The following is a 17601-nucleotide window of genomic DNA, read 5'->3' as shown; positions in this document are numbered from 1 at the left end:
GACCTGTTGGCAGTGGTTGGAGTAGTGTAATCTTTGTAAACTCAAGAATCACATATATGACCTAGATCGCAGATTATCATTAATCAAATAAATTCGGTCATTAAACGACAAAACATGAGTAATGGTCATCAGCGTGTGTGTGTGTGTGTGCGTGAAATCTTATTTTCACGTGCCTGTGGTCGCCAAACTCGCACAGTGCCGAAATTAAAACAATTGTACGCCGCACGTCAGCTCGCACTGTGTGAGTTCCATTTCGGTACTGTGCGAGTTTGTGAAGCAAATATCTAGGTTTAGCCAATCAACGGCTCGCTTACGAACCAATTATCTCGTTTTGGCCAAAATGACAACCGCACGCACGTGGGTCGAGCTCCGCATATAGACGCCATCTTTGATTTTTCGCCGGCTCGCTTCAAAGTTTTCTTCAAACAAAACACTTATCAACTGGCTTTTGCGAACAATTTACGAGGATGATAATGAACATAACGTCTGCAGGTAATATCAAGGAATCTAATGACATGCGATATTCCCTGTATCTCTCTGTACCCTTTATGTAATATTGTGATTTTCATCGGCGTTTTGCCTGAGAATGTTTTTGGTTACAGACGAATCTGGACTGGAGTGAGTAAGCAAAATTGACCAGTCGTCCAGTGCTTGCAGTGCACATACAAATGTATGCGTGAGTTCCGAGTCGACTGTTTCGCGTTGCCACTGTTTACTGACTTGGCTGGTATCTATTGCATGCGCGGGAGATCTATACTCTTCATCAAAATTTCCCTGGTCGGTTATATTTCCAATAATATTTGTATAGCCTATGGCTACGGCCTATTTTTAAGACTGTTCCAAGTTCATTACAAGCCTTTGTTTTGCAGCACTGGTTTGTTGTGGCCCTCGGTGGTCTGTACCACGACTGGTGTGATGACTTCTCTGCTCAATGAATGTGTTATCGAACTCCGTCTTGTTTTTAGCTGGTGTTATCGCCTTACTAGATGAAGATGAACCAGAATTAAAGGTCTTTGCCCTTCAAAAACTTGATCAAATAGTTGATGTCTTCTGGGCAGAAATATCAGATGCTGTCTCGAAAATGTGAGTACAAAAGAATCTTTTCTTGTGGTAGATACAGAAATTGCCTTCAGTTTTAATTGTCTACTATTGTCTTGCTTGAAGTAGACTAGCGCAAAATCACCTCGTGAGGGAAAAAACAGCAAATCAGAGAAAGACAACGTTTGACTCCAAAAACCTTTTCAATTTCAGGACCTTTCTTGAATCAACATCACTCACTGTTTCCACAATCTTGTTGCATTCATTGATGATCATTTATTGGGAACTGAAAGCCTGTTTGTCAAAATAAATAATCCCATCTTATATTTCAGTGAGGTTCTGCATGAAGATATTTCCTTTTCCCACAAGTCGCTGGCAGCCCTTGTTGCATCAAAGGTCTACTACCATCTTGGAGCCTTTGAGGAGTCTTTGACCTACGCCCTTGGAGCGACGGAATTGTTTGATGTCAACTCCACCACAGAATATGTTGAGACCACAATTTGTAAGTCAAGTCAAAACTTTTTGGAACACTTTTTTACAGTCTTATCACTTTCAATGGAGTTTAGAAGTTAGAAACAGTTGAGGTCAAAGACTGGACTATTGAATTTCAGACAACACCTGGCATTTAAATTTTGACTTTGTTAAAGTTTTCACAATTAGTAGGCTGTGACTGAGTATTCAACTTCAAGAGCATGTTTTCCCCTGAAGATATTCAAGAATTGATTGGCCTTCCTTCACGAGGGACTTAAATGTCAAGAGAGATGCTGCTTATGGATGAATCTTTGGCAAAACTTTAGGCCAGTTGATAAAAGTTGTGTGTTCCTGAAACTTAGAACTTTTCAACAGATTTTTGTTAGCTAAACCATTAATTGATGGCATGTGATTTTCTGTTTTTGCAGCCAAGTGTATTGACCATTACACAAAGCTCCGGGTAAGCAATGCTGAGGCCAGTGATGAGGACCAGAAGCCAATTGACCCTCGACTTGAGGCCATTGTCAACCGCATGTTTCAGCGATGCTTCGATGATCACGAGTACAAACAGGTTTGTCACAGTTATGGTTCTCTCTTGACGCCCCTTCCCCTCTCAGGATATCACTTCACCAGGGTGTGAAATGCTGCTTTGGGCTTGGGCCAGTAATAAGGAAGGGTCACTTCATCTATTTGGACATGTACACCCTGAGCTGTTTCTGTCCGTTGACTCAACCCTGGAGCATTTTCATGCGTCTCCCCAACATGAAGCTGATGGTCCTGTGACAGGGAGTGTATGCTCGTGATTATTTTTCATTGATCAGTATAGCAATTTATTCAACAATCTTGAGCTAGGGTTAGAGTAGGAGATCCAGTTTCTGTCGTGTCTCGCCTTGAAAATAGCAGACATTTGGAGAAATCCTGTTCAAAATCTAGATTACAATGACAAATATTGTATTGTAATGTTTCCGAATCTTCTAGCTAACCAAGCAGTTGTGATACTTTTAAAAGCACAAAGCCCAGCTGAGATGTAAAGTTCAAAGAGCACAGTTAGGCAGCTAACGGTGTGCTCCCATTGATTGTCAGTAGTCTGGTCATACATCGTAGAGAAGGCAAAACTTATCACCCTGGCTTGGTGTAGACTCTCTAAATGGGCCTACTGTGGCTCCACTATCCCGACTGTGGTGTAGCACCCGACTATAACTGGCATGAATAGGGCATACGCTGGTTATGGATGTCAGATCGTGGTTCCCTGGCTTTTGCAAACAATTTCACTGGACGTAACCCACGCGGCGACACCAAGGACCGCTGGCTGATCAATTGATATGTTCGCAGAAGGGTGTCAAAGTCGGGGAGACGAAGAGCCACTCGTTTCTTGTAGGGGGTCCATTTGAAAGTGTTTGCATTTGTTAGCCTATAAACACAAGATTTTAATCCTTCAGTCTCAAGTTTGGCGGAGAAACTAATCTTACAGAAGGCCCAGTCATATCTCGTCATTGACAGTATCTCTGGGAGGCCCTGTGTGCCGTTGATCCAATATACTTTGAGGCTGTTCGAGAGACTTCTTGTCTATAGAATAGAATACCAGCCTGCCTTGACTCCGATCTGTACGCAGGCATTGGTATTTACATTCTCAACTAATAAGTTGACTATGAAATCAAATCTGTGCAAACACTGTTTTCAAAATTTTTCCGACTCGCACTCCTTGGAGATAACTGATCTTACAAAAGGCCCAAACAATATCTCTTGACGAAATGGCGATGCTATAAATCACAGACAAATTGGCCACTGCAGAAAAAGATGAAAGAAGACACTGAAGACAGTGAAGAATGAGGATGAATTGCCAGGATCATGTTTTATTGAAACCAGGCTCTGTATGGTACTGGTAATCCATTGTTTCACTATTTTCAGGCTGTTGGCATTGCCCTTGAGACGAGACGCATCGATATCTTTGAAAAGGCCATCTTGCAAGCGGTGAGTATCAAGTGATGATTTCCACAATGTTACAGTACCATTTCCAATCTGGTCTACCTTAAACAAGGGTGTTCTTTGCACACCCAGTTTTGATCATGTCAGTTATAATATCAGTATAATCTATTCTATACGGTCAGTATATCCTGGTAGCTTTGATGTTTCACTGTATGATAACCTCTGATGTTGTCTATATCTCACCGCAGGATGATGTCCAGAACATGCTGTCTTATGCGGTCAAGGTGACCATGTCTCTTATCCAGAATCGTCAGTTCAGGAACCATGTGCTCCGGGTCCTGGTCAAGCTCTATATGGGCCTTGCTGTCCCAGACTACATCAGTGTCTGCCAGGTGGGTGGTTACAATTCATATCAACTTCACCATGGTCTCAATTCTTGAATCCTTGTTGTTGTGATGTTCATGAAATGTGTGTGTTTGCCTGCTGACGGTAGACATACATTTGTAGAAAGGGGACAGTGTCTGTCTGCATGTACTTCCCAAGACGACCGAACTCAATGTCTTCATCTGAATGGTTGTTCTGATACGTTAGTATAGTAGCATTGGTTTTGGTGCATCTTCTTCAAAAGACTTTAAACCCTCAAATATAAGGTGCTTTATGAAGTACACTTCCTTGACAGAATTGCCTGTTTTGGTGAACATGATCTAACTGGTTTCGCATGGCTTCTGTTTTCTGTTTGCAGTGTCTGATTTTCTTAGACGACCCGCAGGCAGTGGCAGACATCTTAGAGAAGTTGGTGAAAGGGTCGGAGGACTCTGTCCTCATGGCGTACCAAATAGGCTTTGATCTTTACGAGAGTGCCACCCAGAAGTTCCTTGGGCGAATCCAGGGGGCTCTCAGAGCACAGGCACCCATCCCAATCCCAGATAGTGTGCAGAAAGAAGAGAAGAAGGATGCAGAACCAAAAACAGAGAGGTAAGAATGACATCACGGACGCCCCATGTTTTATTGAATCTATTTCATATTCTTATCAATTTATTCAGTGTTCTATTCAATCGCACTGCCTTCTCTTCAGTGTATACTCCTTCTTTCCAGTGCCATGGAAACAGACGCTGAACCTGCAGAACCTGAGAAAACAGCTGCAGAAAAGAAACTGGAAGATTTGGTGAGTGATGTTTGATTGTTTCGGGGGTGTTGGTTGAGCTAAAGATGGTGCTGTGAGAATATCTATGGACTTCCAAAGTTGATCTTCGTGGGGAAGGGAGGTGGAGAAAAGAGGTGATCCAGGTCTTTCTATTAGCTAGCCAGCCATAAACCCAGAGGCTGTACGCAACGCTTCATAGACCTAACTCGGTAACAGTGCGTGTCTGTGAGAAATATCAAGTTTAGTATAGGGAGACCTCACATTACTCAGTGATGGTTGAGGTTTTGCACCATTATGCTGTGTTTTGGAATCTGTTTTGCAGTTAAATGGTGATTTCTTGTCTTGCAGAGTGAATCCGATCGGGCGGTTCAGGATCGAATAACAAAATTACACACAATATTGGGTGGAGAAACAACTATAGGTCTACACTTACAGTTTACCATCCGGAACAACAAGTCAGATTTGCTGATTCTCAAAAATACTAAGGTGAGTTTGTGTCTTCTGTTTTCTTCAGTATCAGAAAACTTTTCATGTTCAAAACCTCCCCAGGCTTAAACACAGGCTGTACTTCTTCTTGTGCCCTATAGAATTCTTGTAGTTTCCTGAAGAATGAACAGAACTATAGCTCATGCTTGTTGATAACTTTGTAACTTGAGTGATTCCTACATGTTGTTAATGATATTTTCAGGATGCTGTGAGAAACTCGGTGTGTCACACAGCGACTGTCATCGCCAATGGCCTGATGCACTGCAGTACAACATCAGATCAGTTCCTGCGAGACAACTTAGAATGGCTGGCCAGAGCTACGAATTGGGCAAAGTTTACTGCTACTGCAAGCTTAGGAGTTATACACAAAGGACATGAAAAAGAAGCTTTAGGTCTGATGTCCACATATTTACCAAAAGATACTGGTTCCGGGTCGGCATATTCAGAGGGAGGTGGCATGTATGCACTAGGTAGGTTCTGCAACCGTTTTCCAGCGGGTTAGCACAATGGTGATGGATTCGTTAACTCTCCCTTTATAAAATGGTCACTGCTGCTGGGGAAGGCACCATGATATGCTTGTGACCAAATACCGTTGACGAGCAAGCTCATTTGATGAAGAACTGCCAAACAATATCATTGAGAATGTGCTTCCTGGCCAAACTCAACCTTGATAACAGATGCTGTAGTTTTCAAGGGTCTAGCTGAAAAACTTTTGATGCGCCATGTGGAACTGTAGAGGTTTGCTATCCATCTTTCAGGTCTTATACATGCTAACCATGGCGGTGAGATAACAGAATATTTACTCAACCAGCTAAAAGAGGCCTCCACTGATGTAAGTGCACTCACAGCGAGTTGTTGCATGAGAAAGTGTTCAGTTGAACTTAAGACTTGTTTTAATGACTGCTCTCTCATGTGGCTCGCAGCTGTTGTAAAACCCTTTCAACTGGATGTCTATCTTATTCCATGCATAAGATGTGGAACAGATTCCTTGTTTCTACATGAAATGCCTATGCAAAGGCAAGGGCGAGCAGTTTACTCCAGCCAGCATGTGGACACTCCCTTGTGGTAGCTGGTGAATTGGCAAGGGCAAGCAAAATATCCCTTCCATAGACTGCCTGTGATGGATTCTTCTCTCCAGCTGAAGACAGAGTCAGCGGGCAACCTATTATAGTGGTACACAACAAACACTTCCTAGAGTGTCAGCAGAATAAGAGAATTTGATGTTTAACCCATTCGATTCTGTTAAAACTATTTGGCCTAGTCTGATCTGTGAATAACTTGTGTGTTGAAAAATGTCATCAAATTGGGATGTCACTTTCAGATGGTGCGTCACGGAGGCTGCCTCGGTGTTGGTCTCGCAGCAATGGGGACCGCCCGCCAAGATATTTATGACCAATTGAAGTTCAACCTTTACCAAGATGATGCTGTGACTGGTGAAGCTGCTGGAATAGCGATGGGTCTGGTCATGTTAGGAACCAAGGCTGCTTCAGCTATTGAGGACATGGTCGCGGTGAGTAAGAATGTGTTCATATCATGGTCTACTCTGTATGATCAGCAACAAAAACCAATATCTTGAAATTATGATTGACTTATGCCATTTGAGATGGTTTTAGCTATCCTTCGAACTCCACGCTGATAAGTTTAAAACGTCAGGCTCAAAACAAGATGTTGAGTCGAATGATCATGTGCCAGTAGTTCAAACAACTCAACTCTCTCCCTTTAATTACAGTATGCCCAAGAGACCCAACATGAGAAAATTCTGCGAGGTTTGGCAGTGGGTATAGCTCTCACCATGTTTGGGCGCCTGGAAGAGGCGGACACGCTCATTGAGAGTCTCTCGAGAGATAAGGATCCTATCCTGCGCCGATCTGGCATGTACACACTTGCTATGGCTTACTGTGGAACAGGCAAGAATGAGGCGATCAGAAAGCTGCTGCACGTCGCTGTAAGTTCAAGTCCCATTGTTCTCTCTCGGAGAGAATGGTCCCATTGCATCGCTGTTGTTTGTAGAAGACTAGAATGTGTACAAAACATGGTGTGTCTGACATGTAAAGACACACATCAAGCACAATTGTAGCTGCCGTAGAAATAAAGATGGTGCTGTTTAATCAAAGTGCGTCTGAGGATGAAAACATAATCCATCACAACTATGACACAAGTGCAGGCTCTGTCCCCAGAAACCAGTGTTGTAAATCTGTAATTGATTGCCTACCTATGACACAAGTCAATGCTCTGTCCCCAGAAACCAGTGTTGTAAATCTGTAATTGATTGCCTCCCTATGACACAAGTCAATGCTCTGTCCCCAGAAACCAGTGTTGTAAATCTGTAATTGATTGCCTCCCTATGACACAAGTCAATGCTCTGTCCCCAGAAACCAGTGTTGTAAATCTGTAATTGATTGCCTCCCTATGACACAAGTCAATGCTCTGTCCCCAGAAACCAGTGTTGTAAATCTGTAATTGATTGCCTCCCTTTCTTATTGTTTTTAGGTAAGTGATGTGAACGATGATGTGAGGAGAGCTGCTGTGACCTCTCTCGGTTTCTTGCTGTTCAGGTAGGTTGTCTACAGCTCTTGATCTGGATGTACTTGAGCATGATGATCAATACATCTTAGATGTCTTGCAGGAGAGTTGTTGTGATGCAAGACTTGGTAGCCATTCATACATGCATGCTACAGAAAATGCAGCGGAAGTGGTCACATTTGTCCAATACTAACCTCAGTAGATTTGGACAATATTGGCAATATGGAAGTTGTGTTGCTGAGAATGCTGCACGGAAATGGTTTCCAACTTGATGCAATATAAACCTTGGCACTGTTATGATGTTCAGTATGTTATATTGATTCTATTGAATGAGCTCTAACCCTGCATGCCAGTTCTTTTGGATTAACAGCATGAACCCACTTTAAGAGGAAATAAAAAAAACTATTGATCTCATTGTTTCTCTTCCTGTCTCTTTCTGCTGTATAGCAGACCATTTTCGCCCTCGCAGAATCCTATCCAGAAATTATACTCACACTATTCTACAATCTCATCAAAGCATGCTAGTGCTGTTGAGGGAAGCATGTCAGTGCATCAGTATGTCAGTGCATCAGCATGTCAGTGCATCAGCATGTCAGTGCATCAGCATGTCAGTGCATCAGCATGTCAGTGCATCAGCAATGACCTTTACAGGAACTCTTCTCCATTTTCTTTTAGCTCTTCGAACTATTTTCCAAAATTCTTTTTCCAAGCTGTACATATCTGTTGAAATAACAGACTTAAAACACTACAGCATTTCAATTCTCGATTCTATGCCTTTACTTGTGGTTACCAAAAGTTCTGGCCCGCCTTTCCTCTAAGTAACAATACGGATGTTTTTTCATACTTAACGAAAGAGTAATATTTTATTTTTACTTAATTCAGAACTCCCGAGCAGTGCCCTAGCGTGGTGTCTCTACTCTCCGAGAGTTACAACCCCCATGTGAGGTACGGCGCAGCCATGGCGTTGGGTATAGCCTGTGCCGGTACCGGACTAAAGGAGGCATTGTCGCTACTCGAACCGATGACTAACGATCCCGTTAATTATGTCCGCCAAGCTGCTCTTATTGCATCGGCATTGATCCTCGTCCAACACAATGACATCACGTGTCCTAAAGTTGCACATTACCGCCAACTCTACATGAAAGTAATCAGCGACAAACACGAAGACGTCATGGCGAAATTTGGTGCCATCTTGGCTCAAGGTATCCTTGATGCTGGTGGTCGCAATATGTCAATCTGCATGCAGTCGAGGACTGGACACATCAACATGCAAGCAGTCGTAGGGATGCTCGTCTTCCTTCAGTTCTGGTACTGGTTTCCTCTCGCCCATTTCATTGCCCTGGCGTTCACACCAACCTGCTTGATTGGTTTGAACTCTGATCTGAAGATGCCCAATATCCAGTTCCGGTCGAATGCCAAGCCATCAACATTTGCCTACCCACCACCTCTTGAGGATAAGAAGGAGAAGACAAAAGAGAAGGTTGAGACTGCTGTGCTGAGTATCACTGCAAAGCAGAAGAAGAAAGAAGCTGAGAAAAAAGGGAAGGAAGAGAAGATGGAGGTGGATGAGGAGAAAGATGGCGACACGAAGGAGGACAAGAAAGAGGAAAAGAAAGATGAAAGTAAGAAAGTCGAGGAGGACAAGAAGGGGAAGGAGAGTGGGAAAGAGAAAGGGAAGAAAGTTGAAATAAAGGAAGCAGACGACAAGGGCAAGAAGGAAGATGACAAGGAGGAGAAGAAGGAACCTGAGAAGAAAAAGGAGCCTGAGCCGAACTTTGAGATGTTGACCAACCCGGCTCGCATCATGAATGCCCAGCGTAAGGTCTTGGTGAATCCCGAGGGAGCGCGCTACACGACTGTGAAGGAAATCACTCATGGTGGGATCCTGTTGTTGAAGGATACGACCCCTGGAGAGACCGAGGACATCATTGAGCCGATTGCTGCGGGAGGTCCCAAGATAGACACTGAAGAGGGTGATGAACCAGAACCACCAGAGCCATTTGAATACACTGAGGATTAGTGTGTTCGAAACTAAAAACTAGTATGACTGTTGGTTGAAAGAGGCTTGTACTGAAGATTCTCTGAGGCTCGTCTACATGTGCTTACAATGTGAAATAATGGACCTCCTCGTCTTAACGCAGACTATGTTCTGATGTGTCACTGTGCTCATTTTAGATAATTCCATCGTATGAGAAAACTTCCTTACATTGACTTTTCAAGACATCTTGGATCAGTTTCGTTACCACTTGGACTTGCCCTCTTCGTTTCTATCATTGTGTATTGTTTTGTAACCTTGAAGTAATTCGTAAAGTCATTTTCAGCTGAGCTGATCTTGTAATTGTACCTTAGATTGAGCCTGTTCACAAAAACAGAAATGTTCCAGAGAAACGTAATTGTAAAAGAAATTGTCTGAAACTTTAAAAAAGACGTTAAATTATCATTGAGTGTTCACTTCCCTTTATGAATTGTTGATATCAAGATGTCTGTGCAACACTGATGCATCGTATTTTGCACCACACAACCTTTGCCGTGGAGTGTTGGACTAGACTTGTCAATAAACTCTGCAGATGGAGTGATGGTGCTGTCAAGGGAAAATTAGAATGAGAAGGCAAAAGCTAATACCTCTCGGGGCATCATCATTAGAGGTCATCTTGGAAGTGTTTTATGCCATTCTTTCACTGACCTGTGACTGACAATTGTTTTGTTCAGTCTATGGTATGCATTTCCCTTGGTAGTATTGTCAGCTGCTGAGATTATGGTCTCTGCGGATGTACATGTCCTAGTATTCTGGTCTTCTGAGATGAAAGGAACATTTTCTTTTGAAGACATGGTTGTGATTGAGAGGTCCTGTCCTTGAAATGCTGAAATGAAGAGCTATCCTGCAGTTGGCTTGGGCTCTAAAGACAATAGTACTTCTCCATCATAGCTATTTTGTCCTTCAAAGATGTGTTCGAAAGTAGTGTCCCCTGGGTCTGATAACGCAGTGTTGTCCTTCAAACATAGAGGTAAGATGCTGTTCTGTATGCTGGGTACTGTGCTGACCTTTGAAATGATGGAATTGGTTTGGATGAAGGCTAGGCGCCTGTCTTGTCTAGTTTAACTGAAAGGGAACATCTGGTACACCAGCTCAAAGGACAGTCTCACCAAGACACCACTCCCTATAATGCACAGATGGAGCTTGACAATCTTCTATAGAAGATGCTGAAGGACAACATTTGTCAAGGCCCGGCAGGTTGTGATAGCTTGTAGAGTCATTTCGACAGACTCCAGAATCACCCACTTACAGCTCTCACAATGGCAGAAGCTGTCTCCTAGCCTTGAGAGGCTGGTATTTGAAGAAAATACGGCAGAGAGTCACATCGTGTACACCGTTGCAAAAACCAGTGTTGTATCTTTACTGTTGGACACTTGTCTTTGATCCTTCTGAAATTTTTCCGTGCCTGGCCTATCCTAAGAAGAAAGGCCCTGGTCAAGGTCTGAACAAGCTGATGACAGTAGCTATTATAATTCTGACTTTACGACGGCAAATCCAAGATCATTTTCGTTAAGCCCTGTTGTCCGCAGTATATAGAAGAGACGGCGTTGTACCTGTCTTCACAAGCATGGTAAGGTGATAGCTCAGCCTAAGGCAGTAGGCCCTGGTGAGCATGTCATAGAGCACAGTGAGATGTTGTGTCAGTCGAAGACCGCAAGCCCAGATGACTGCTGTGAGACAAGGCTGTGAATGTCTTCCAGAAAATTGAGAAGTTGGCTCAATCCAAGGAAAAGGGTAATTGTGACAGCTACAGAGACAAAGAAATGTGCCTCCCCATATCAAATAATGGCTCGATATGAATTCGAACAGTTTTTGTAAATCGCTAATGAATGATCGAGATATTAGTTGCAAGCTCGTGTCGATACAGTAGAAATAAAAACGTGGAAAAGAGCATCCTTCATTAAAAGATTGATTGCATCCAAGGAGAATGGGGAACAAGCAATTAACTTCCCAGGTCTCCTGCAGTGTAAAATTGATCCAACAGTTGGCAGCACAGACGTTTGGCAAACTTATCAACAAAAGGGCTTGGCCGGGAGTAGAACCCGGGACCTCTCGCAGCCACAGCGGGAATCATTCCACTAGGCCAACGACCCGTTATATCAGCACCCCCGTGTTCTAGTGGATCAATACAACAGGTGCTAGCACAGACGATGGACCTGATACGTGAGCAAGGCCTGATTTTGCGAGTGAATATCAGTTTTTTCTGAATGTATGAGTACCAATGAGACAGTACCGGCCTGGCCCCTTGGCGAAGCGGATCGAAACCTATTTTAATGGGCCAATGAAACAGCTGCATTTGAATTCTGTCCTCACTCAAAGCAAATCTTGTCCTCCTTGATGAGATGATACTGGTATTCCACTTGCGGACAAAATCAGCTTTATAATCGTACCTCGATGTTGATGGTAGGTCTATAGCTCAGAGTGGCTAACCAGCCTTGGAACCCATGCTTTTGACCCATCAACCAACCTCGGAACATCCATGGCCAGTCCTGGGTGCCAGGTATATTCTGGTTGTTTGATCCAGCCAAGAAAAGTCTGCCATTAACTGACTTGGAAGCAGGCTGGCAAGCATTGGCAGATGCCTGGCAATCCAGCCTTGGGCGAGGGCTGGGTCAGTTCACTTGTGCTGGCTGGTTGGGCTCATGTTTCAGAGTCGCATATGAAGCCACTTCCGTCCCTGGTTACTTGGCACAAGTTGAAGAGAGTACCATACGATGCCACTTCCGTCCCTGGTTAAATTACTTGGCTATGTTGCATTTTAATCTACCAAAGTAATTTCTTGGCAGTGCCAAAACCATTTGATGGCTATTTCTTGCAAAACTCGCCACTGTTTCTCGTTCGTTTCTTTCAGACTCTGCATTTGAAAAGGTAAGTAGAATTTACATCTGACAGTTTAGTGTTTATTGTTTTTGCAAAAATGACATGTAGCCTTTGTTCTACAGTGCAGGGCAGCTTAAATGTCCATGTTATCCATTTCTCTTTTCCCCCTCGCATACCAGCTCATGCCGTCTTGTCTTGTCTGGTATCTGCTGTCCGTCGTCTATTGCCTTGTCCGTCTTACGTCGTCTGATGTCGGTCCGTAAAGCAATAGTGGCATGTAACTGAATGTAGCATTCATTCATTAGCTGCTGGCGTTCTTTTCCCCATGTGAGCGCAATGTCCAAAGAACAAGTCATTCAAATCAAAAAAGGTCATTCAAAGGTTAAATCAACTGCAAAGATAATTTTTAATATCACTGAGATATATAAATGCGATATGTTGCGAAAAATCAGTACAAATATCGAAATATACGATTAGTTGGATCTATTTCGGACAATCCCCAGTTTGGCCTCAATATGTAACATATTCTATCTGCCAGGCGAGGTTGTGCGTAGTTGTGCGAGTGTCAGTTATGCTCGTCCAAATTCTAGGCCGTATAGCGAGAAAATAGACGAGATGACCCCATGTTTTCACATCAAATAAAGAAACTAGATGCATTTGGCTTTCTGCCGGTGGTAATGGCAACTCAGTGCAACCTCAATGTGCTCATGACATGACGAGAGCAAATCTCACGGGTGGGGTGGAAATCGGCCATATTGCTGACATCATCGGCGCCTACAGCTATTTCTTTTGACCCTGCCGGAGTCTTTCAAAACGACTGATTGACACTGACCCTGCTGACCTCGATTTTTAAAAACTTTAAAAAAAGGTCATTCAAATGTTAAATCAACTGCAAAGATAATCTTTTATATCACTGAGATATATAAATGCGATATGTTGAGAAAAATCTGTTCAAATATCGAAATATACGATTAGTTGGATCTATTTCGGCAAATCACTCTGCCACCTGCGCGACCTTGTCACAATTGCGGCGCGCTCGTTTGCATACCGCATATAATAGGGGAATAAAATCTCTACCTCAGCATGAAAGCCTTGACGGTTCAGTGCTAAGAGTGGTTGACTGTGGATCGGCTGGTCACGGGTTCGAATCCCGGTGAATGGCGCAGTTTTTTTTCTTCTTCCTTATCTTTTTATCTAATTATCCATGTACAGATGTCGAAATTTTCATTATTTTCGTTATCATACCCCGCACTTAAACTTTTCAAACTGCAGCACATACTGATTCCGGGGGTTCGAGTACTACCGATGATGGTTCGAGTCTGTGCCAGTTGAAGCAGGTCTCAATCTCCAGTTTGGCTTCAATATGTAACATACCTTCCATCTGCCAGGCGAGGTTGTGCGTAGTTGTGCGAGTGTCAGTTATGCTCGTCCAAATTCTAGGCCATATAGCGAGAAAATAGACGAGATGACCCCATGTTTTCACATCAAATTAAGAAACTAGATGCATTTGGCTTTCTGCCGGTGGTAATGGCAACTCAGTGCAACCTCAATGTGCTCATGACATGACGAGAGCAAATCTCACGGGTGGGGTGGAAATCGGCCATATTGCTGACATCATCGGCGCCTACAACTATTTCTTTTGACCCTGCCGGAGTCTTTCAAAACGACTGATTGACACTGACCCTGCTGACCTCGATTTTTAAAAACTTTAAAAAAAAGGTCATTCAAATGTTAAATCAACTGCAAAGATAATCTTTTATATCACTGAGATATATAAATGCGATATGTTGAGAAAAATCTGTTCAAATATCGAAATATACGATTAGTTGGATCTATTTCGGCAAATCACTCTGCCACCTGCGCGACCTTGTCACAATTGCGGCGCGCTCGTTTGCATACCGCATATAAGAGGCGAATAAAATCTCTATCTCAGCATGAAAGCCTTGACGGTTCAGTGCTAAGAGTGGTTGACTGTGGATCGGCTGGTCACGGGTTCGAATCCCGGTGAATGGCGCAGTTTTTTTTCTTCTTCCTTATCTTTTTATCTAATTATCCATGTACAGATGTCGAAATTTTCATTATTTTCGTTATCATACCCCGCACTTAAACTTTTCAAACTGTAGCACATACTGATTCCGGGCGTTCGAGTACTACCGATGATGGTTCGAATTTGTGCCAGTTGAAGCGGGTCTCAATCTCCAGTTTGGCTTCAATATGTAACATACCTTCCATCTGCCAGGCGAGGTTGTGCGTAGTTGTGCGAGTGTCAGTTATGCTCGTCCAAATTCTAGGCCGTATAGCGAGAAAATAGACGAGATGACCCCATGTTTTCACATCAAATAAAGAAACTAGATGCATTTGGCTTTCTGCCGGTGGTAATGGCAACTCAGTGCAACCTCAATGTGCTCATGACATGACGAGAGCAAATCTCACGGGTGGGGTGGAAATCGGCCATATTGCTGACATCATCGGCGCCTACAGCTATTTCTTTTGACCCTGCCGGAGTCTTTCAAAACGACTGATTGACACTGACCCTGCTGACCTCGATTTTTAAAAACTTTAAAAAAAGGTCATTCAAATGTTAAATCAACTGCAAAGATAATCTTTTATATCACTGAGATATATAAATGCGATATGTTGAGAAAAATCTGTTCAAATATCGAAATATACGATTAGTTGGATCTATTTCGGCAAATCACTCTGCCACCTGCGCGACCTTGTCACAATTGCGGCGCGCTCGTTTGCATACCGCATATAAGAGGCGAATAAAATCTCTATCTCAGCATGAAAGCCTTGACGGTTCAGTGCCAAGAGTGGTTGACTGTGGATCGGCTGTTCACGGGTTCGAATCCCGGTGAATGGCGCAGTCTTTTTTCTTCTTCCTGATCTTTTTATCTAGTTATCCATGTACAGATGTCGAAATTTTCATTATTTTCGTTATCATACCCCGCACTTAAACTTTTCAAACTGCAGCACATACTGATTCCGGGCGTTCGAGTACTACCGATGATGGTTCGAATCTGTGCCAGTTGAAGCGGGTCTCAATCTCCAGTTTGGCTTCAATATGTAACATACCTTCCATCTGCCAGGCGAGGCTGTGCGTAGTTGTGCGAGTGTCAATCATGCTCTTCCAAATTCTAGGCCATATAGCGTGAAAATAGACGAGATGACCCCATGTTTTCACATCAAATAAAGAAACTAGATGCATTTGGCTTTCTGCCGGTGGTAATGGCAACTCAGTGCAACCTCAATGTGCTCATGACATGACGAGAGCAAATCTCACGGGTGGGGTGGAAATCGGCCATATTGCTGACATCATCGGCGCCTACAACTATTTCTTTTGACCCTGCCGGAGTCTTTCAAAACGACTGATTGACACTGACCCTGCTGACCTCGATTTTTAAAAACTTTAAAAAAAGGTCATTCAAATGTTAAATCAACTGCAAAGATAATCTTTTATATCACTGAGATATATAAATGCGATATGTTGAGAAAAATCTGTTCAAATATCGAAATATACGATTAGTTGGATCTATTTCGGCAAATCACTCTGCCACCTGCGCGACCTTGTCACAATTGCGGCGCGCTCGTTTGCATACCGCATATAATAGGCGAATAAAATCTCTACCTCAGCATGAAAGCCTTGACGGTTCAGTGCTAAGAGTGGTTGACTGTGGATCGGCTGGTCACGGGTTCGAATCCCGGTGAATGGCGCAGTTTTTTTTCTTCTTCCTTATCTTTTTATCTAATTATCCATGTACAGATGTCGAAATTTTCATTATTTTCGTTATCATACCCCGCACTTAAACTTTTCAAACTGCAGCACATACTGATTCCGGGGGTTCGAGTACTACCGATGATGGTTCGAGTCTGTGCCAGTTGAAGCAGGTCTCAATCTCCAGTTTGGCTTCAATATGTAACATACCTTCCATCTGCCAGGCGAGGTTGTGCGTAGTTGTGCGAGTGTCAGTTATGCTCGTCCAAATTCTAGGCCATATAGCGAGAAAATAGACGAGATGACCCCATGTTTTCACATCAAATTAAGAAACTAGATGCATTTGGCTTTCTGCCGGTGGTAATGGCAACTCAGTGCAACCTCAATGTGCTCATGACATGACGAGAGCAAATCTCACGGGTGGGGTGGAAATCGGCCATATTGCTGACATCATCGGCGCCTACAACTATTTCTTTTGACCCTGCCAGAGTCTTTCAAAACGACTGATTGACACTGACCCTGCTGACCTCGATTTTTAAAAACTTTAAAAAAAAGGTCATTCAAATGTTAAATCAACTGCAAAGATAATCTTTTATATCACTGAGATATATAAATGCGATATGTTGAGAAAAATCTGTTCAAATATCGAAATATACGATTAGTTGGATCTATTTCGGCAAATCACTCTGCCACCTGCACGACCTTGTCACAATTGCGGCGCGCTCGTTTGCATACCGCATATAAGAGGCGAATAAAATCTCTATCTCAGCATGAAAGCCTTGACGGTTCAGTGCTAAGAGTGGTTGACTGTGGATCGGCTGGTCACGGGTTCGAATCCCGGTGAATGGCGCAGTTTTTTTTCTTCTTCCTTATCTTTTTATCTAATTATCCATGTACAGATGTCGAAATTTTCATTATTTTCGTTATCATACCCCGCACTTAAACTTTTCAAACTGTAGCACATACTGATTCCGGGCGTTCGAGTACTACCGATGATGGTTCGAATTTGTGCCAGTTGAAGCGGGTCTCAATCTCCAGTTTGGCTTCAATATGTAACATACCTTCCATCTGCCAGGCGAGGTTGTGCGTAGTTGTGCGAGTGTCAGTTATGCTCGTCCAAATTCTAGGCCGTATAGCGAGAAAATAGACGAGATGACCCCATGTTTTCACATCAAATAAAGAAACTAGATGCATTTGGCTTTCTGCCGGTGGTAATGGCAACTCAGTGCAACCTCAATGTGCTCATGACATGACGAGGGCAAATCTCACGGGTGGGGTGGAAATCGGCCATATTGCTGACATCATCGGCGCCTACAGCTATTTCTTTTGACCCTGCCGGAGTCTTTCAAAACGACTGATTGACACTGACCCTGCTGACCTCGATTTTTAAAAACTTTAAAAAAAGGTCATTCAAATGTTAAATCAACTGCAAAGATAATCTTT

At 43.1% G+C, this 17601-nt stretch overlaps 1 protein-coding gene across 1 annotated transcript; it reads left to right on the top strand.

Annotated features, from left to right (window-relative positions):
- Positions 1-369: 369 nt before the first annotated feature.
- Positions 370-10028, top strand: LOC135494798 (26S proteasome non-ATPase regulatory subunit 1-like). The gene is made up of 15 exons (XM_064783082.1): positions 370-492; positions 966-1083; positions 1371-1540; positions 1938-2080; positions 3418-3480; positions 3684-3827; positions 4178-4410; positions 4531-4600; positions 4928-5065; positions 5268-5535; positions 5824-5897; positions 6387-6575; positions 6795-7010; positions 7556-7620; positions 8471-10028. Exons 1-15 carry the CDS (start codon positions 468-470, stop codon positions 9606-9608), a joined length of 3054 nt encoding a protein of 1017 aa, XP_064639152.1. The 5' UTR covers positions 370-467; the 3' UTR covers positions 9609-10028.
- Positions 10029-17601: the final 7573 nt, after the last annotated feature.

Source organism: Lineus longissimus, chromosome 10 (genome assembly GCF_910592395.1).
Source record: "Lineus longissimus chromosome 10, tnLinLong1.2, whole genome shotgun sequence".
Classification (NCBI taxonomy): Eukaryota; Metazoa; Nemertea; class Pilidiophora; order Heteronemertea; family Lineidae; genus Lineus; species Lineus longissimus.
The sequence above is the reverse complement of the archived record's forward strand: the minus strand, read 5'-3'. Positions and strand labels throughout refer to the sequence as shown.